At 44.8% G+C, this 21,609-nt stretch overlaps 1 protein-coding gene across 1 annotated transcript in view; it reads left to right on the top strand.

Moving 5' to 3' along the window:
• The first annotated feature begins 9,585 nt into the window (after positions 1–9,585).
• MATR3 (matrin 3) overlaps positions 9,586–21,609 on the top strand; it is a 33,895-nt gene continuing 21,871 nt past the window's right edge. Inside the window, exons 1-3 of the mRNA XM_082254788.1 lie at positions 9,586–9,736; positions 17,486–18,503; positions 21,357–21,418. Coding sequence (XP_082110914.1) covers positions 17,631–18,503; positions 21,357–21,418 — 935 coding nt within the window. The 5' untranslated portion in view covers positions 9,586–9,736; positions 17,486–17,630. The remainder of the gene's footprint in view (positions 9,737–17,485; positions 18,504–21,356; positions 21,419–21,609) is intronic.

Genomic DNA, 21,609 nt, shown 5'->3' with positions numbered 1-21,609 from the left:
GGTATTCCATGCATCTGCATGCTGGCAATCTCATTTAGCCCCCGTTCACATCGGGGCGATTTGAAATGCGCTTTGACATGACGCCGGCTAAAGGCACGGTCCGAATCGGTGCGGCGCTAAACCGATTCCCAAAAGTAGTTCCTGCACTACTTTTGGCGACTTCAGGGCGATTTCAGTAGAAATCTGTGCATGAACCCCCACAGATGTATCTCAAATCACCCCCGAACCTGCACTGAACTGCCAGTTTTGAACTCGCACAATTTCAAACTCGCCTTTAGTGTGAACCTAGCCTCATAGTGATGCACAGACACAGCCACTGGTCCCAATTTGACAGCCATATATACTATATTACCAAAAGTATTGGGACACCTGCCTTTACACGCACATAAACTTTAATGGCATCGTAGTCTTAAGCCTCGTACACACGCGTCGAAAATTGGCAGGGAATTTTCGTCCGACGACCGATCTGCCGATTTTCGGCTTGTTAGTATGATGCTTCCGACAACCAACTCCAACTTTTCGGCCGAAAAAAATTTGGTGTGCAGACTATAACATTTTTGTTGGCCGTCAACAAAACGGCCGATTTTCCGTCAGTCAGTACAGGTTTCGACAGGGAAAAATCTGATGAGCAAGTCTGGGCATGCTCAGTGAAGAAAGAACACAAAGAAAGCAAACCAACACATGACATCACTTCTGAAGTAGAATTTTGTTGAGCGAGAAAATTCGTGTGCAGTCTAGGCACATTCCAACCAACAAAACACAACTCTGGACAAAAGACAGACGATCGGTCGGCCGATAATCGTTGCGTGTGTACGGGGCTTTAGTCTGTAGGGTTCAATATTTTGTTGGCTCACCCTTTTCAGCTATAATAGCTTCAACTATTCTGGAAAGGCTGTCCAGGAAGGCTGGGTTTGGGGTGGAGGAACTCCCCTCAACCAGATAGAGCACCTATGGGATGAATTAGAGGGGAGACTGCGAGCCAGGCCTTCTCGTTCACATCAGTGCCTGACCTCACAAATGTGCTTGTGGAAGAATAGTCAAACATCCCCATAGACACACTCCTAAACCTTGTGGACAACCTTCCCGGAAGAGTTAAAGCTGTTATAGTTGCAAAGGGTGGCCCAACTCAATATTGAACCCTACAGTCTGAGACTGGGATGCCATTAAAGTTCATGTGTGTGTAAAGGCAGGCGTCCCAATTCTTTTGGTAATGTAGTGTAGGTGCAGGTGAGTGTCCATACTGTCTATGTTAAGGGTCATGCATCTACATGACTGTCAGATTAGGATTAGCCACTGTGTTCGTGCAGCCCCTGTGTTCTAATAGACATGAATGGGACTGCCTGCACGGGGATGAAAAAACACCTGTCCATTCCATGCAGGAACAGACGGCCCTTTGCATGGGTGTACGCATAGATACTTGTGTGTGAACAAGGCCATAGGTAGCTCTCTTTACACATATGCCTTAATTTATAGAGTGTGAATCTTCCTAATGGCGATACAAACAGCAATAAAAACCTGACAGGGTTTGTAACCCCTCATTACTCTATCCAAATCTTAATAAAAATGTTTTGCCCTCACTTATGCTTTGAGTCCTTCCAGTTCTTATGTTGAATTTCAGACTTGTGCTGACACTCCCCTTGCACAGCCCTTTGCTAGGAAGATCAGTGTGCTTCTGTTTCTCTGTGTACTGCTGGCGACCCCCCCCCAAGGTCTCCACCCCCAGCTCTCTGAGCCTCTTGTGCAGCTGAGAATCGAGGTTAGGTGATCACTTATAGAAAAAAAAAACTATACATTTTTTAAGTATATACACACACAAATGTTTTGCCTTGCATTTCTATTTTAACCCCTTGGCGCTGGCTGTACACAAATATGTGGCCTTTCTGCGTCTGGTCCTTAGCGCTGTGGGACCACATATTTGCGTGAATTTCTCCCAATACACCTGTGCCGAGAGCAGGCGCGCTGTGCGCTCCCGACTCAGTTACCGTCGCCTAACTAAAAGCTCCCGATCATCCCAAGGAGCTTTCGGACCATGTAACCGCCATGACAACCAGTCACGGCGTTCACGTGATCTTAAGCTGTGCCCCGCCTCTCAAAGTCATAAACCTCTTAAAGGGCTGGGAGGCGCTGGCCCTAATGGGCCATACACACGACTATACAATCTTCTTTAGATTTTTTTCCTTTAGATTTATCAAAACCATATAATATGAGGTCAAATCTAAACACTTTCAATTTGTATGCAATCAGTCAGGCCCCTGCACTACATAGTTGAAGGTAAATCTAAAGGAAATCTAACAACAAAAGTTGTATAGTGTGTATCCAGTTTAAGAGATTAAACTGAATGGCTTTTTTTAACAAGGTAAGGTTCATGGTTCAAGGAACAATGCCCTCTTAAGAGCATTAAAGGGCCCCGGGCAATGCAGTGCACTGGGGCCCTGCCTACACAATCACCCACGAGAATTAAAATGTAAATTATCGATAAGGCGATATTTATTGGTACAGCAGTGCCAGGCTAATGACACAGCTTACAAGTTTGGCGGCTGGGTCCGGTGAACACAAACACAGGAGTCAGACTCCACTGTGCTGTGTGTGCCTGTTCCCATGGAGGCGGGCAGGCATTTCTGCAGTTGTGGGCTCCCCCACCACGGCCCAAGTGGCCTGACCGCAGCGCAGGGCCGACTGGCGCTTGCCACCTGCTAAGTTCGGCGGCGGGATGCACACGGGAATCAGAACTAATGCTTGGCTGGGGCTGGGTCACTGGGCAGGTGGGGCCCCCCGGGAAATTGGTGCTCCTGGGAAACTTCCCAGCATGCCCATTCGGTAAGATGGCCCTGTCAAGGAAGTATGGTCCCCAAATTTTAAACCATATGATATGCTGATTTACTAAATGTAATCGGTTGTTCACTTTACATTGGAAGTTGCACTGCTCAGGGAAATTTGTCCAAGAGCTTAGTAAATGTGGTGCATGTATTTCTGTCCTGCGTAGGTCAATCCTATGGCCTTTAGCACGTTCTTTGTCTGAGCAGAGGAGGTGAGCCAAGGTCGGAAGAGCGGAGCAGAGAAACAAGGGGATGAGGTGAGACGGCTCGGCCTTCTATGGCCAGTGTGGGAGTCTCTGGGCTAAGCACATGAAGCTCTAGGGCAGTATTTTTCAACCTTTTTGTAGTCAAGGTACCCTTTAGAATTGCGCACAATCCCAGGACACACCAGTCTGAGGGCTCACTCACACAAGAAGGTGCGTCCAAGCCCTAGCATTTTTTTTTTTTTGCATCTTCTGTTTATTATTAGGCTGCTCTATCCTCATGAAACACCCAAAACAGGTGCTGCCAGGATTTTTAAAATGAACCCCACCAAAATATATAGTGCATTTAGGTGGGTGCAAGCAAACATGCAATTGGTGAATGTGTGCGGTGCCATTAAGAATTAATGGCACCCGTGCGCAACTGCAAAAGACAATGCATTTTTGTGTAAATAAATCCCCTTTCTAGCACCGAACCCCCCCCCCCCCCGACACAAATCCCCCTTGCTAGTCTCAAACCCACTTTCCTAAATCCCCTCTCTTTGCCCTGCTGAAATAAAATGACTCAAAGCCCTGTAAATTCTGAGCATGAAAGAGTTGCTATGTTCAGTTCTGTGTATAGAGAGGATGGAGAGTACAGCCTCTGGGCTCTTCTCCTCTATGCTGTTATCTGTACTTTTACTGGCAAAACTGAAAGCTGTGCTCGATCTGCCCTTAGCAACCGATGATGTCATTGATTGGTAGGACAAGGGCGCCGCGGGCAGCTTAGACAGTTTTCACTTTTGCCAGCAAAAGTACAGATAACAGCACAAAGTGGGATAAGATGTTGATCCTAAAGGCAGTTTCCTTTATTTCCATATATGTAGTTCCATTCACAGCAGCAGCATTGGGATGTGGTGGTTTACAATGCAGCAGCATTGGGATGTGGTGGTTTACAATGCAGCCTGCTGAAAAAAGTACCACAGTTGCATGAAAGACTTTTTTGCACAAAACACGGCAATGCTGGGGCTGTGAACTAACTCCCTAAGGCCTTCTATACACCTGCATTGCTGTATGAAGTGCAATCCACATTCATATCACTCTTCAGACGGCAAAAGACAGGGGGTGAAGAGGTGATGTATCATCTCCTCACTGCCTGTTTTTAAACCTATAAATTCCAGATAACCACACTGGTTGTGAGGCAGTTGCAGCGCAGCCCCATTCACCTGAATTGGCTGCGAGCTGCAGGCAGTACCACCTGCAAACGGCAACAGGGAGTTCAGCTCCTGCTGTGAGCACTAAAGCAAAGCTTTACAGCTGCAGCATGAATACACCCCCAGACACTGCCTGCATCACAGCTGCAGCATGAATACACCCCCAGACACTGCCTGCATCACAGCTGCAGCATGAATACACCCCCAGACACTGCCTGCATCACAGCTGCAGCATGAATACACCCCCAGAGACTGCCTGCATCACAGCTGCAGCATGAATACACCCCCAGACACTGCCTGCATCACAACTGCAGCATGAATACATCCCCAGACACTGCCTGCATCACAGCTGCAGCATGAATACACCCCCAGAGACTGCCTGCATCACAGCTGCAGCATGAATACACCCCCAGACACTGCCTGCATCATAGCTGCAGCATGAATACACCCCCAGACACTGCCTGCATCACAGCTGCAGCATGAATATACCCCCAGACACTGCCTGCATCACAGCTGCAGCATGAATATACCCCCAGACACTGCCTGCATCACAGCTGCAGCATGAATACACCCCCAGACACTGCCTGCATCACAGCTGCAGCATGAATACACCCCCAGACACTGCCTGCATCACAGCTGCAGCATGTATACACCCCCAGACACTGCCTGCATCACAGCTGCAGCATGAATACACCCCCAGACACTGCCTGCATCACAGCTGCAGCATGAATACACCCCCAGACACTGCCTGCATCACAGCTGCAGCATGAATATACCCCCAGACACTGCCTGCATCACAGCTGCAGCATTAATACACCCCCAGACACTGCCTGCATCACAGCTGCAGCATGAATACACCCCCAGACACTGCCTGCATCACAGCTGCAGCATGAATACACCCCCCAGACACTGCCTGCATCACAGCTGCAGCATGAATACACCCCCAGACCCTGCCATAGCAGCAAAAGGGGGAGGGTTGGTAAAACCAGGGTTTTATTGCCTCCCAATTGCAAGTGTAAGTGAGCCCTAAGGGCTTGTTTCAGTTTGTTGATTATGAAGAACGAAGCAACGCTCATAAACCTACAGCGCCAATACACAGTTTTGACATATTTAAGAGTTAAAAAACCATCAAGAAAACTTCTATGAAAGTGTTGTTTTTCTAGGGGGAAGTGTTTAAAGTGGAGTTAAAGCCTCCCATCCTTTGCAACCAAGGAAGCTGCCATCTTAGGCTGCCCATATATTCTACAATTTTCTTGTACAGTTTTCCTTTAGATTTACCAAAACCGTATAATATGAGGTCACACCTAAACACTTTCATTTTTTATGCACTCAGGCAGGCCCCTGCAGTACATAGGTGAAGGTAAATCTAAAGGACATTGAATAAGAAAATTGTCTGGCCAGTCTTCAGCCTAATACACACGATGAATAAACGTCCTTTTTTTTTTTTTGCATGGTAGTCTCCATTTTGAAAAACAAATAGGTTACTAAAGTGGCGGGTGGGTGGTTGGCTGTCTGGCACCCTGTGGTGGGTGGCTTGCTTGCACCCTGTGGTGGGTGGCTGGCTGTCTGGCACCCTGTGGTGGCTGGCACCCTTTGGTGGCTCGTGGCTGGCTGGCACCCTGTGGTAGGTGGGTGGTTGGCACAGGAGCTGTGGGTGGCTGGCTGGTACAGGGCCTGTGGGCGGCTGGCTGGTACAGGGCCTGCTGGTGGCAGGCTGTCTGGCACCCTGGCTGTCTGGTACCCTGTGGTGGGTGGCTGGCTTGCTGGCACCCTGTGGTGGGTGGCTGGCTGGCACCCTGTGGTGGATGATGGCATGCTTGCACCCTGTGGTGGGTGGCTGGCTGTCTGGCACCCTGTGGTGGCTGGCACCCTGTGGTGGCTCGTGGCTGGCTGGCACCCTGTGGTAGGTGGGTGGTTGGCACAGGAGCTGTAGGTGGCTTGCTGGTACAGGGCCTGTGGGTGGCAGGCTGTCTGGCACCCTGGCTGTCTGGCACCCTGTGGTGGGTGGCTGGCTGTCTGGCACCCTGTGGTAGGTGGCTGACTGGCTGGCTGGTAAGGTGGCTGGCTGGTACAGGGCCTGTGGGTGGCTGGCTGGCTCGCTGGTACAGTGCCTGTGGCTGGCTGGTACAGGGCCTGTGGATGTGGGTGGCTGGCACCGGGCTGCTGTGGGTGGGTGTATGGCTGTGATACACTCCCACAAGACTAGTCCCGACTCCAGGCGCGGCTGTCCAAGGCAAGGGAGGCGGCCTAAGAAGGCAGAATGACGTCACAAAAATATCGGCAATATCGGCCAGTCCAGGGGTCGATACCGATGTATCGGGGAAAGTGCATATCGGCCGCCGATAATCGGTCTATCCCTAATTTGTATTGTAATTTCGGATGAAAACTGTACTGATTAAATGAATATCGTACGATCTGGTATCGTACGTGAAAAATGTTCGTGTTTATCACTCAGAAAATCATACGATTATGTAGAAAACAGTATTTTTTATACAATATTCTGATCGTGTGTACGGGGACAGTACACTATATGAAAATTGGATGACAGATCGTCCGTTTTTCTTTGCATGATAGTTGCATATCGAAAATGAAGAGTTTATTAAAATTCCGAAAATGCTCGTACTACAGAATAAAAAATCAGTGATGTAATATGTTGTAATGTATTTGTAGCACTACTCCCAAGGGAGCTGCTGAGTGTGGGTTCCCCTGGGTTACTATTAGCAAATTGTTTGATCTTCAACTGCCATAAAAGTTGCATGTGATCAATTATGAATCCAGCCATTCGATGGATTGACAGTTTGTTTGAGAGAACAAGCAAATGTGACAGCTAGCAACCTGACATTCCAGGAATATAACTGTTTTTTTTAAACCTGTAAAAAACGGTAGGTTTAGTTCCGCTTTAAACGGGAAGTGATGTAGAGGAAATAATCTGCTTTGAGGTGTAGTTAGATGGTGGTGTGATAGCAGACATTTTTGTGATTTCTCTGCAAGATGGATTTGTATACTTTGATTTCTTTGCTACTTGGCTTGGTCCAGCTCAAGATGATCATGGAAAGAATGATCCAGCGGAAGAAGAGGAGGGTGTTGTGCTGGTATTCGGTGCATCCTATATTCTTATAGAGAATTTCCATGGGGCATTTCCATACTTGCTGTCACCCAAACATACTGATATGGTCACTTCTGTGTACAGACGCTTGCTGGCACCGACACTTTGCTGACACAAAAACCTTTGCCGCTGGCAATAATGCTCAATGCCTTTGCTTCTTCCTGCCACTGCCAGTATTGCTGGCTGGTTGATGATTGGTTGGTGTTACCACATGGCTGCTCTGTACAAAGAGGAAATGACTGGAGCTGCTCTGTACTAGTTCTCTATTCCTTCCTAATGCATTCTGGTATACAGGAACCTCCACTGCCTCTCCCCCAACTCCTAGCTAACACACTATACACACTTCACTAATGCACCACAAATGCTATAGGAGCATTTACAGCAGGCGGTCAATAAGTGTAAGGAATCCTGAAAGCAACATGATGCTCAATTTTTAATGCAACACAACCCTACTGCACCTGGGTGTATTGCACTGTGTGGTGCCCATTGTAACATTAATGGCCGGCATTGAAGGGCGGTTTTGAGGCTAAAGGCCATATCACACTAGAATGCAAATCTGCAGCGGGTGACAATGTTGGCACACACCAAACGCAGTGCGTTCACCCACACTGGATCACATAGTAGAGTAGTACCATGGAATACCGGTTGCGGTGCCTTTTACTGCACAAACGTGGCTTACAGGGTAGTGAACGAGCCCTGAGAATGGGGATGCCAGGATAGCCTAGGGTTGCCACCACATCCCTTTAAACCAGGACACATACTAGTTACACAGGTTCTGAGGCTAATATAACTCACATAAGATGCTAAGTGAGTTTAATTACCACCTTAATCAGCCCAGAACCTGTGAAAATAATATGTGTCCTGGTTTATTGGGATGAGGTGGCAACCCTAGCGTAGCCCCATCGCATCTGGGGTGGACGACTCCTGTGTAGTGGGTGCCACCTCATCCCTTTAACCGGTTGCTGACTGCCGCAAGTACATATACTGCGGCGGTCAGCCCCGGCCAGGCAAAGTGACGTACCGGTACGTCACTAGCCTTGGAGCCAATAGCGGGCGAGCGCGCGCTGCCGGAGGCGTGCTCCCGCCTCGGCTCGTTCACTGACACCTCCGTGCGTGTGACCGGCGGACCCGATGTGAAGGGAGAAAGGCAGGCGGCTAATGTAAACAAAGCCACCTGTCATTCTTCCCTGTGTAAAAGCACTGATCTAACGGTCCTTCTATGTAGGACAGTTGATCTGTGCTGTTACACACACAGCCACATCCCTGCACAGTTAGAAACACACCCCTAGGGACGCACTTAACCCCTCCCTCTCCAATAAAGTTAACCCCTTCCCTGCCAGTGTCATTTTTACAGTAACAGTGCATATGTATAGCACTGATTACTGTAGTAATGTCACTGGTACCCCCAAAAGTGTCAAAAATGTCAGTCAAGGGTGCGATCTGTCCGCCGCAAATCGCAGATCACCGCCATTACTCGTTAAAAAAAAAAAAAAACAACAAAAATTACAAAAATCTTTCCCTTAGTAAACGCAATAACTTTTGCACAAACCAATCAAAATACGCTTCTTGTGATTTTTTTTTTTACCAAACATAGGTAGCAGAAAACAAATTGGCCAAAAATTTTAAAAAATTTTGATTTTTACATTTTTTTGGGGAATTTCATATAAAAAAATGTGAAAAATATTGTTATTTTTGCAAAATAGTCGCTCTTTTTTTTTTATTATAGCGCATGATCAAAAAAATCGCACAGGTGATCAAATACCACCAAAAGAAAGCTCTGTTTGTGGGAAAAAAAGGACGTCAAATTCATTTAGGTACAGCGTTCACCGTGCAATTGTCCGTTAAAGTCACGCAGTGCCGAATCGCAAAATACCCCCTGGTCAGGAAGGGGGTAAAATCTTCTGGGGCTTAAGTGGTTAAAACTGAACAGATATTAATTGCACAGGTTCTGTGGCTGATTAAGGTGGTAAATGAACTCACTTGGTGCCTTATGTGCATTACATTAGCACAGAACCTGTGTAATTCATATGTGTTTGGGGATAAAGGTATAAGGTGGCAACTCTAGTCCTGTGCCAGCAACACTCATCAACAGAAAGCTCATTTCTAGCATGGCCTCTGCAGCTCGCCATTGACTGTGCATTATTACCCAAAACCTCTAGATGTCAGTATAGTGCTCACATACCAGCTCGCCTAGCCAGCCAATCAGAACATATATGGCAGCGATCCTCCCCTACCAGCCCAGCCCCCTTCCAACAACACTATCTCCGCCCATTAGCTGACGTTGTTTCTTTCGAGGCGGGAAGAGGACGAGGTGCGTGTATTTCTGCCCTGCGTAGGTGCCTCGTGTGGCCTTTAGCGCGTTCTTTGTGCGAGCAGAGGAGGTGAACGAAGGTCAGAAGAGCGCAGGAACGAGGAGAGGAGGTGAGACGGCTCGGCCTTCCATGGCCGGTGTGTGAGGGGCTTCGTGTGGACGGTGGAGGTGGCGGCCGCCGGCGCCATTTTCTGTCCTGTAATGGCGGTGCTTCGCCTCGTGTGTGGAGGGGGCAGGCTGTACGGAGAGGAGTAGGCCGCTGTCTGTGTGTGGCGTCACTGGGGGCCCGCAGGAGCCCTATTTTCACCTCACATTGATGGCGGCCATTCATTTTTATAAAGAATTACTGTGGGGTTGTTCGTTATTACTCATTCCTCCCCCTGAGCTGTGAGGTTCTTCCCTGCCTCCTCTTACGTGGGTGCTCTCCCTTTATTTTTCAATAGATTTTTTTTCTAGGCTATTTCTATTTTTCTGGCCTGTGTGGCGCAGGGTGACTTTGCCCCTGGCCTGTGTGGCGCAGGGTGACTTTGCCCCTGGCCTGTGTGGCGCAGGGTTCGGATCAGTATAGAGTCCTGTGCATGTTCCAGGGTGCGTGTTTTTGCACACACGTGGGTTTTGCATGTCATTGCGTGTGTGCAGCATTTCCACGCCTGATGTCGTCCTGCCAGGACCTAAGGGCGGGAAGAGCCTGTCACAATGGCGGCATCACTAAACGGGCTGCTTTAGATATGTTCACTTAAGCTGTGTTAATGAAAGTCCAGGGTGGAAGAGAATTGATGTATGGGAACATGACACATCTGAGCCTGGGTTCACACTGGTGTGTGCAGAACACCACACGTGATTTGCACAGGATGGTATAAATCGCACCAAAATGGCACATTACTTTTATTTTCCTTCCCACACCTGAATCGCATGGGTGTTCGCATCCATGCATTTTGTAATCTTTCAGATGTTGATCTAACACTGTACACCCCCAAACAGATCACATGGGGGGGGGGCATGCGATTTTCTTTTGAATGGGATACAGGGAAATGCAGTGGATCTTGTGCTTTTATTGCATCAGTGTGAACCTGGGCTGATCGTCTCTTTATAATTTAGCAGTGTTGCCATTTTTTGGTGGCTTGTCTGCCTCATGGTACCGTATTGTGTGCATATAGATGAGTATATATTGGGTGTGTGGATGTATGGCTTGTAATTGTAGCTGGAGTCTGCCGTATTTCCTCATTGCACATGGTGTCCGGTGGCTGTGCTTCACCACTCCTCCCTTTGTAAGTCTATGGTAGGCCATAGATCATGGATTTTTTTTCCTTCCTGGTTTCCTCCCACAGCTATTGTGTTCCTGGGGATGGTGTGCCCCCTGCTGGGAGAACCCGATTGCTACGGTGGCTGTGCTTCACCACTCCTCCCTTTGTAAGTCTATGGTAGGCCATAGATCATGGATTTTTTCTTTCCTGGTTTCCTCACACAGCTATTGTTTCTGTGGATGGCGCGCCCCCTGCTGGGAGAACCCGATGTTTGCTAGTGACTATAGTCGCTGGCCGTAATCGCGTGTTATAAATCTGACCTGCTGCTTGTAACAAAGTCATTGGCCAATCAGCCTGCCTATAAATGACATTACATCTTGGCCCCGGCTTAAATCATCCTAGATTCGAACCTCAATGGCCATTTTATGGGACAAAAGATCTACTGGTCCACAAAATTTATCTCCAGACCTTTATTTGTGGATAGTTTCAGGAATAGTTGGAACCTATGTAGTTTGTTGCTGTTGGAGTGTTTTCATTAATGAAGGCAGTATTTGGCTTAAAAGCTATTCTATTGCATTGTACCAATTAGGCCCCATTTAGAACAAAATGAATACAGCCTCGGCCCTCTACATCTGACTGGTAAGCTGCAATATTACATTTTTGGTTTAATCACTTAAGCCCCAGAAGATTTTACCCCCTGCCTGACCAGGGGATATTTTGCGATTAGGCACTGCGTGACTTTAACGGACAATTGCGCGGTCGTGCAGCGCTGTACCCAAACGATTTGATGTCCTTTTTTTCCGCACAAACAGCTTTCTTTTGGTGGTATTTGATCACCTGTGCGTTTTTTTTTTTCCCCCGGACTGCAGCATTGTGGCTGACATATCGGACCCTTGACTGACATTTTTGACACTTTTGGGGTTACCAATGACATTACTGCAGTAATCAGTGCTATATATATGCACTGTTACTGTAAAAATGACAATGGCAGGGAAGGAGTTAACTGTATTGGAGAGGGAGGGGTTAAGTGTGTCCTAGGGGCGTGTTTCTAACTGGACATGGCTACTGGTGTAAGAACAGAGATCAACGTCTGATCTCCATTTTTACACAGGGGAGAATGACAGGCGGCTTGTTTACATTAGCCGCCTGCCTTTCTCCCTTCCCGGCGAACGATCGCGAGTGACCGGCGGACATCGGGTCCGCCGGTCACACGCACTGACTTGTTGGGGAATGAGCCAGCGCGCTCTCGCCCGCTATTGGCTCACAAGCGAGTGACAGGCTAGTGACGTACCGGTGCGTCACTTTGCCTGGCTGGGGATGACCGCCGCACTATATGTACTTGCGGCGGTCGGCAAGTGGTTAATACCCATTTTAAAGATGGGATTTTTCCTTTCCTTAAAGTGCTCGTTACCCCAAAAAATGAGGCTCCTTTATTATGAAAGCTGTAGCATAGTGCTTTTGTTTTTCAATTACCCTTTTGTATCTCCCACATTACGTAGTTGATCCTGCCTGGTTCTTACCCCCCTATATAGCCCTGATAGGGACTAGAGAAGTCATTTTTTTTTTCTTGCCATAGACTTTAACAGGTTCTTGAACGTTTCCCACAGTCGTGCTGTTGGTACTTCCAAGGTTTGTTCAGTACCATGTGTTACTTGATTTTCTAATTGCTGCTGTACTCAGAAGCCTGAGATACTTATGATGTAGCTTACAAGCATACCCAGCTTTGTGAGGGGAGGTTAATCAGTGAACCCATGCATGGATTGGTTCCAAGCTGCATAATGCAATGTGGGGATTCACATTTGCCAGGCACCTCCCAGGTTTTTTTTTATCTGGGGGCCCCAATCTCCAGGCAACTTTTGTTATAGATTTGTATAAGATGGGGAGCAGACCCTGTTTATTTATTTATATTTTTTTTCTGCTGCATCCCATTTGGAATTTGTGTCAGATGCTGGAGTTTTCCCTAGAAGAGGAGTTTTACTCTGACGTTTGTCTGTGGAACAAGGTTAAGGGAAACTTCCCTAATGACAGATTACAAATAGCCTGGTAGGGATTTTAACCCCTCAAGGGTTTTGGCTATAAATACGCTTTAAGTGTGACGTGTTGCTATAAACTGTAATGGACAATTGGACCAGGAGAGATTTAGTTTATGTTGTAATTCTGCTTCAACTTGTTCATGGGTAAAACTTTGGTTTGCTTTATTGGAATTTGGAAGCACCAAAATACTATCTCAAATATGTGCTTACTGAAGGTAACTATGGTGATGGATTAGACAAGACAGGGGTCAAAGGGTGTTTTCAGGCGGGCTTCTGTTTTTTGGTTGAGCTACTGTTTAGCCTTGAATTTTTTTGCTGTTCCACCCCTTATGTTCACACTGCTTTGGGACGTCCTAATGGTCATGAAGATCAGGAGCGGTGTCAATGAACGAAAAAAATTGGGATTTTTTGATTTGCTGTAAAATCCATTTACCTAATGTTTTGACTGGATACAGCACCCACCCCTATGTGGAGTTGTAATTCTTCCAACACTGCTTGTAACAAAACATAATACCTATAGCAGAGAATGGGAGTATATCCCCTGGGACTGCCCATAGGCATAGGCAGACTTTTTCTGCCTAGTAGTATCCTACTCCTGTATGGGGCAGTATCACCCAATGGTTAAGACCAGGAGCTGTGAACATCAGAGAAATGGATTTTACGGTAAGTCAAAAATGTCATTTTATCGGTCTTATGTAATTTGCTGAGATACTGGTTTTGGGTTTTCACTAACGAAGCCAGAAATGTAAAGATGTTTAAAACGCGTAAATATTACTTTACTTCCTACTAATGCTAATGATGCAGCATAAGGTTTAAAAATCGTCAATGTTAAATGTGAGAGTTCTGCTTTAAAACGGGTGGTGAGCAAGAAACATCCACTCCCAGTCACCTGTCAAAAACCCTTTTGCTTGTGAAATGCTTTTCAGAGAGATGTTTAGAGCTGCAGCAAGTGCAAGGAACCCCTAAAGTCCTTTTGTGAAGAAAAGAAGGGATAGTGGCGCTGCCTATATTGAAAATAAATATAAATTGTGGTAAATTTTATTTTCTTCAGTGGTTGAAGATATAAAGTGCCTACGTGCTTTACGTCATTTAGGTGCATTACGGCATTACACTATGTCCCTTATTTACTCTCTGGCATACCATCAGGAGTGAAATCGGGGGGGGGGGGTACCTCGGATCATATCCGCTATCGGGGAAAATATACAGGGAACCAAGCCAGTGAATATCCACACTAGGACCAGCCAGGCTTCCGGTAGACGCCCCCATCCAGGCACAGGAGGATACTGCTGGGCTGTTGGATCAATTTAAACACCCGCTTAATACCCCTGTGTGGGGTGGGTGTCTCTGGTAAGTGTGCCTTTCCACTGGAGGGATCACCTAGCACCTTACCACCCACCACGGGGTCACTCCTCAATCAGTCACCAGAGTGTTGTCACCCACTTCAACTTGTGATATTTATTTGCCTGGGGTCACTGCATGTGACATATAGACTTTTTTTCATACTGGACCTTTCGAGCTGTGCAAATTTTAGATTTTCTGTTGGCACCTTATATTACCCCTATACTATCGTATATGGTAGCACTGGGGTTTTTCACACACTATAGCACTTTCCTTTAAAGCACTTTATTATTGCATGAATTTTTATTGTTACTATTGGTCAAAACGATTTGTAGCCTACTGTTTGTTTGTCATTCACCACATATAACATTTTTGCACTAGTCACCTTTAATCTCTTGGAGGCACTTTAATATATTGCACTTGCATATTTGCACTACTTTGATGTCAATGATTATATATTTTTGTACTGGTGATTTTTAGATAAATTATTGCACATATCTTTGATAAGCACGTAGGCACTTTATATCTTCAACCACTGAAGAAAAAATACTTTACCACAATTTATATTTATTTTCAATATAGACAGCGCCACTATCCCTTTTCTTCACATCCAAGGTATAGTCTCCGGACTATCATTCAGGGAGGCTGCAGCCTATTTTTAGATATATTTCTCACATATATATATATTTCAAACATATTCATTTATTTTTACACTGAGTGTCCACCCATCCATATAGTCCTTGGTGCGGAAGTTTTATATCGTTCCTAAAGTCCTTTTGCTTTCTTGAATGTTTTCTTAGTCGCATAACGGGTAGTTAAGGAAATCCAATTCCCTGTTTTCCCTGTAGGATCCTAGCTGCTTTCTTGCAATTCTCAGTCTTTATCGAATTGATGCGGTGGATCTGAGCCCTATTGGTGTGTTGGCCCTGATAACATTTAATAAAAAGATTATGGCCTTTAGATAATCCTTTGGGTGCTTCTAATCTATGGAATCTCAGGCGTTACTTTGTAAAAAGTGATACCAATGAATCTGTTGCCAGGTTAACCTGGCTTGTTCATTTTGGGAATTTACTAAAGCGATTTGTAATTTTCTCCAATGGACTTCAAGAAGTAGTTTGGGCTGTTTAAAAAAATGCACACAATGATCTCTGCTGCAGCATCAGTCCCATGTTGGCTCTAAGCCAGATAACTGAATTGCATGACTGCTTCTCTGCTTTGAGAGCAGTAACTGTTAATCGCTGCGCCACTCTTTCAATGCGCCCCTGCAGCACCCGTCAGAGCACCAGGCTAGAGAAAGAGATAGGTGCGCTGGAACCAGCTGTCCTGTCTGGGCAGATCCCAACAAATGGTCAGTAGCCTTTCAGAGCTTGGAGGGGCTCTGTCAGCTGACAGTGGGCAATAAATAGCCTGCGCTTAGCAGTCAGTATACAGACATGATTATACACTGCTGGCTCAGGTGCATTTGCATTAACCCAATGTGTAAAGCATTATCTTGACTTTTTCAAGCTTACTACAGTTTGGGTGACTAGAAATTGTATAGATGACAACATGTTTGTTCTGGATGGGCTTCTTGCTCCATGTCCACTAGCTGATTTTGCTGGCTTGTGGTCTACCTACCTTTTTTTTAAAAGCCCCCCTGTAGTAATCCAGCATTTATACAAAACTGCAGAGTAATTTTGTCATTTGTTGTCACTTTGTATTCTTCGTAGTTTCAGGCTATTCTTGTACTGAGGCCCTTGTGTGGTGTTGTTTTTTTTTTTTCCCCACACGCGTTTTGTGACTTTTGCTTCTCTACCTGAAAATCTTGGTGGTCAGGTGACGGTCTTAACGTGTTTTATGAAATCCCATGTTCTTTATGCATGCTTTGGTACCTTTTCATGGAATAATTAAAGTGGTATTAAATTTAAAAGCAAATGCTTATTATATTGTACCTTACTCTTGGATGTGATGGCTGTATTGTTTTCAATTTGTTATCCTGTGAGTCTGTTTTTCAGAACAAGCTCTCTTGCAGATGTAGCCATTAGAGGGATTAGACAAACCATTAACTTCTGACGTTGCTTAAAATGAGTAGCCTTTATGTAAAATCTTTATCTCCTAAGGAACAATAAAAAAGGTTGCTGTAACTGTGGTAGGCAGCCTTTCCGAGGTTTAGATTTACCGGGACAGCATGACGGAAATCGGATGCCAGCGCTTTTTAATAATAAAAAAATTATCAACAGCCCCCAATAAAGGCAGCATGAAGTGTCACAGTAGTGTCTAATGTTCCCCTTCACATCACCCCATTGTGTGCTGCTAAAATGGGTTTGTGAAATTCCCCACACTGTAGGTTCAGTTCCCACAGGCTCTCAGGACTTGGAAAGTAAGGCTGGACTATGCTCCTCTGCCCTTTTACCTCCCAGGACTGGGGGCAGCAGGAGGATGTAAGCACTGAGAGTGGACCTATATTTGCTAGTACGTCTAACACTCCCCTGCTGCTGTCCAAAGGTGCCCCTGTAGTTGGAGGCACTCTTAATAGGTGTTACTAGTTAGATCATCTGGTGAAAACTGAGGGGAAAAGCCTAAACTAATACAGCCACTAGAGCTGCACAATTAAATGTTACAAAATCGATGTTCCCTGCTCACAGCTGTCAAAATACCAGCCAGCAGAGTTTTATCAACAATATGCCCCAAATCTATCTGTTAAGTTGGCCCTTTTCTTATGTGAAAGTAAGAATTGTGATCTTCTAGGCAAAAAAAAATGATTCTCATTTTATTCGGAATCGTGCAGCCACACATCTAATGATTGGTAACTGCAATATTTGGTTTCCTGTTTACTATCACTTTAAAGTGTCCAATTGTGCACCTATTTTTTTTTTTCTTTCTCTTAAAAGTACCTCCTTGCTATTTGTACAGTGCCCTTTTTTCCCCTTCCTCTATACCTTTCACTTGAAACTGTTTTCAGATAAGTTCGTTTCAAAGGTAATTCAAGAAAATATTTTTGCAACATGACAAATTGTAATTCTGATATTTTCAAATTTGAATGCCGTCTACTTGTTTTGTATCAAGAAAATCCATCTGAAATCTAGTATCCTGCAAAAGTATAGCATTGAAAAGGCTGAATTTCTGATATATTCTGTCATTATTTCTGAATATCCTCTGGCTAGTATTTTCTTGGGTCTTGACCTGTTTAATGTTTCCATTTTAAGCCCAAAATTTTGATGTGGATATTGTAACTAAATGACTAAAATTGCTTGTTTTTCTACAGAGTTGCTTGGCGTCTATATTCTTAAAGAAGATTCATCCGTCTCCTCGGTCACAACGTTTTCAAGTGTTTGTACACTAGCTGCAGGACTTGATCCTTGTTCTTGCTTTGCTTTTTCTTTTTGAGAATCTGAGAGAATAGCCCCATAATGTCTAAGTTTGCTCATTCATCCCTAAGCAGAGATCTGCCTGATCAACGCAGACGAGATGCATCCAGAATGGGCCTTCTCTCAAGTGATCAGCCTTTATATCCGCCTTTATCATCTGGCTTTGGTCGATTGGGCCCAAGCTCTGGTCGTATTTCCAGCTTGATGGACCTAGGTCCAAGCTCTAAAATGGGCCCGCAAGGATCACGTGGCATGCTCCCCTCTGGCTCCTCTTCTCAAAACTTGCCATCAATTTTAAACATTGGTAACAGGGGTCCGCCACTATCTTCCCAACCATCCAGAGATCCTGATCAGGCCAGTAAAATTTTGGCCAGTTTTGGTCTTTCCTCTAGTGACTTGGATGAGTTGAGTCGCTATCCAGAGGAAAAGATCACCGCTGAGAATTTGCCTCAGATTATTGAGCATCTTAAAAGGAGGAGGGCAGAAGACGTTGCCATGCTAAGGAGAGAGAGACTGTCTCGTGATACACTGAGACCTTCACGCGATGACTGGGATGACCTCAGGTCCTTCAGAAGAGAGAGTTTTGATGTTCGCCCCTCTAGTCTTAATCCTGTGGGTGACCATGATCATGGGAGCCGCTCTCGAGAACTTGCTTTTCGAGAGAGACTGGATATGGATGAACGTTTAAGAGATCGAGAGAGGCTTAGAAACGAAAGCTTCTTATCTGAACCCCCTTTTCGTAAGCTTGAGAGTGACATTGATCGCTTGGGTTACGTTCAGGCACAAGAAAGATCTATGTTTGAAAAGTCAAGAGGAATGCCATCCGGTAGAAGTATTGATGATTTCCATGGCCTTACGCCTAAAGTGTACCCCCATCTCTGTACTCTGTGTGATATACCTTGTAAATCCATGAAGGTGAGTTATCCCCACCCCATCTCATCCCTAAATTCTGAAGTCTAAAGATTTAGTTTTGTTTTGGTGTCATGCAAGAGGTATGACTTTCTCTCTCTCGCTGTGTCAATGATCATGATTACTTTGCATCACAAAACATTCCAATCTATCTGCTCTGCAAAAAATAGATTTGATTCCAAAGTTAGGCTGTTAATGGACATCTGAGTTCAGATTTACTTTATAGCTAGTTTTTGCTTAACGTGGCCTCAGCTCAGATCCAAAATACATAACTGGTTATGCCCAGTAATTGCTGTTTTCTAGGCCTGATTTAAGGGTAATGTGACTTGAACGTCTGTCTTTAGCCACACACAAGAAGCATTCTCAGTATGCCCTGCATGCACTTGTGCTTATATTTTAATATAGGCTGCAAATTCCAAAATCTTCTTGGTCCATACATTTGGCTGAGCTAATCTTATTTGTCCCCAAGCTTTTATAGCTTACTTGTACTTAAACTTTGTATCTAGTCCTTGCTCTTTTGTATTGGACTGGACAAACAGTGCAAACATATCCCTTTTACATTACGTCTTTCAGAAGGTCAGCTCATCCAACCTCAAGCTTTCAATTGTGCCTGTCTTGTCAAGCGGTCTACCACTGCCTCTAGCTATCTATATTTAAAGTTGGTATTCTCTTTAAAAGGTGGTTCTTAATCTTTAAGGAGCACAGGGTCAAGAGTTCTGAGATGTATGGGTTATGCGTTCACTTGCAGAAAATTTAAACACTGGCAGCCAGTATAACCGCTCCCATTTCAACCTGCTTCAGTTTTGACCTGGTTGCTTTTTTAGGCTTATTGGCATTCATTTGCTGTGAATGCCCCCTATTTGGATGTTGCACATCTCAGAATTCATTCTGGCTCTGACCTTGTGTTCCTTAATGAACAATTTAGGGGTTATACTGGCTAAGCTTTTTGTTGCCAGTGTCCAAATCGCCTGTAGGTGGCTGTATATAACCCATATTGTATTTCTTGGGAATCCTTCTTGCTCTGTGCCCCTAAAGAACTCCCAAGAAAAGGATTTCCTGTTTTGAAACTTGTAAAACCAAATAAGCAGGCAATCTTAGTTTAGCTCTTATTTTTCATCCTTTTAAATCACTGAAAGTCCGAAGGCTTTACAAGTGAAACAAACCCTCTGAAGCCAATCGGCTAAATTTTAGGTAATCATTCATATTTGGAAGGATTTTCTTCATGGCTTCTAATGGTCATCTTCCATTTTTAATTCCTGGAGAAAGGGGTAACCAATACGTCCAAACTATCAATCCTTGGATGGCATTTTGTCACCCTCTGGTCTCTGTGACCTACTTTAAAAAATCATTCAGCTATTGTACTTGGCATGCCTTCTGACTGTTGGCTCAGGAATCTGTGTTCATTTGAACACCTAATGCTTTTTGGTCAGGCATTGAGTTTGATTCAAGCCTGGTAAGCATTGTGTAATTTTGCTAGTCAATGGGGAGCCCTTTCTTTATATACAAAAAAAGCAGAGTTGGTTTATTATAACACTTCACCACTTCTCAGTCTTTGCAAATCCATTCTTTTGCAGCTTGGTGTTCAGAGACTTGTTTTTTCCTTTTCACTGTTCTGCCTTAGAATTTTTATCCTTTAAAAGTAGGAAAAAGGGATACTTTTCAAACTTTTTTTTAAAAGGGGCCTTAATATAGCGCAGAAAGTAATGTTGGGCTACTCTGGTATTTTGAAGCCTATGCCAGTTACTAGATCTAAAAGAGGACAATTTAAACTTTCAGAACTTTTCAGGTGAACTATCATGGGGTTAGATAAGTCCATCAAAAGCATCTGTAATTGCCTAAAAATCAATAAGGCAGAGAGTGCACCAACTTTTAAAAATGCATACCCTTTTCGAAGTGCACTTGTTCTTTTTGCCTTGACCTAAACAATCTCGCCTTTCCACTCAACATTTTATGCATGCCAGAATCTGATTCTGCTGCATTCTTATGCCGCTGTTTGCATCCAGTTGTAAAAGGCTCCCTGGCTGTTTGCTTGCAGTGCAACCCAGTAGACTTTGAAGGGGATTTGTGACCCGGTCTCCTGACTGGAAAATAGTCCTATGGAAGTCTGTGGGGCTGTAGTGTGCAAGTACATCTGTTTGGATAAAAATGCACCTATTCAATTCAGAGCAAGGCAAAAAGAAAATATACATACACAAAATAAACATCTTAAATTGCTTACCCGTGGCCCAGGATAGCTTTTCCTATATCCATTCCAGGAAGACCTTCAGCAGTAGAGATTGGAAGCTCTAAAGTGTCAGGGATGCTGTAATTGTATCCGTGGTATCACTAAGCTGATGCCTCATCCTCGCATTTTATAGCTCCAACCCCTATCTGATCATAGCTAGAGGTTGAGCACTTTATTTTAGTTTTCTTTGACAAATGAAGATTACACTAGGGATGTGTTCTGCCTTGTTTAGATTTTTCTGCAGCCCAACAGGCAGCACCAGTCAGGTGTGCTGAAGCAAATATGGGGATCCAATCAGTTTTTGTTTAAATAGCTTCTGCCAAAACTTAATTTGGATACAGCATTGAAGGTTAAGAACATCTGTCAGGTTTTTCTAGTGGGGTTTTCCAGTTTGAGAGATTTTTCTCCCTTGTGCTAAGCACACTTGAGCCAAGGAGAAATCTCCCTTATGGCTTTAGACAGTAATGGCCTGACTGAAGTTCTTAAGAATTCAGTTTTCAAATGTGGGAAATTGTGGGGTGGTGTAGGTACCCCCCCCCCCCCCCCCTTGAATTTGGTCTTTGGGCTCTAGTTGCTCAACGCTTCTGTGTAGCCTGGAAATTTCAATGCTTGAATTTTTTTTTTTTTTTCTATAGCACTGGAAAGGACATACAAATGGAGAGTACCATAGAAAACAACGTCTGCTGCTGCTTGACCTGTAAGTAAAGTATATTAAACATTTTTTTTCCTTTCCTGATATATGTACACATCAAAAATCAGCGCTTACTTTACTTTCCTCTTGTTGGGGTTTTTTTTTTTTTTTTTTGCAATAGGTGACATTTTCCAGCTTTAAGTCATGTAACTCAAGCAAATTTTAGGTAGCCATTGAGCAAAGAAGCTTGTTGCACC

Source organism: Pelophylax lessonae (assembly GCF_965119305.1).
Source record: "Pelophylax lessonae genome assembly, chromosome: 4".
Lineage (NCBI taxonomy): Eukaryota > Metazoa > Chordata > Amphibia > Anura > Ranidae > Pelophylax > Pelophylax lessonae.
The sequence above is the reverse complement of the archived record's forward strand: the minus strand, read 5'-3'. Positions and strand labels throughout refer to the sequence as shown.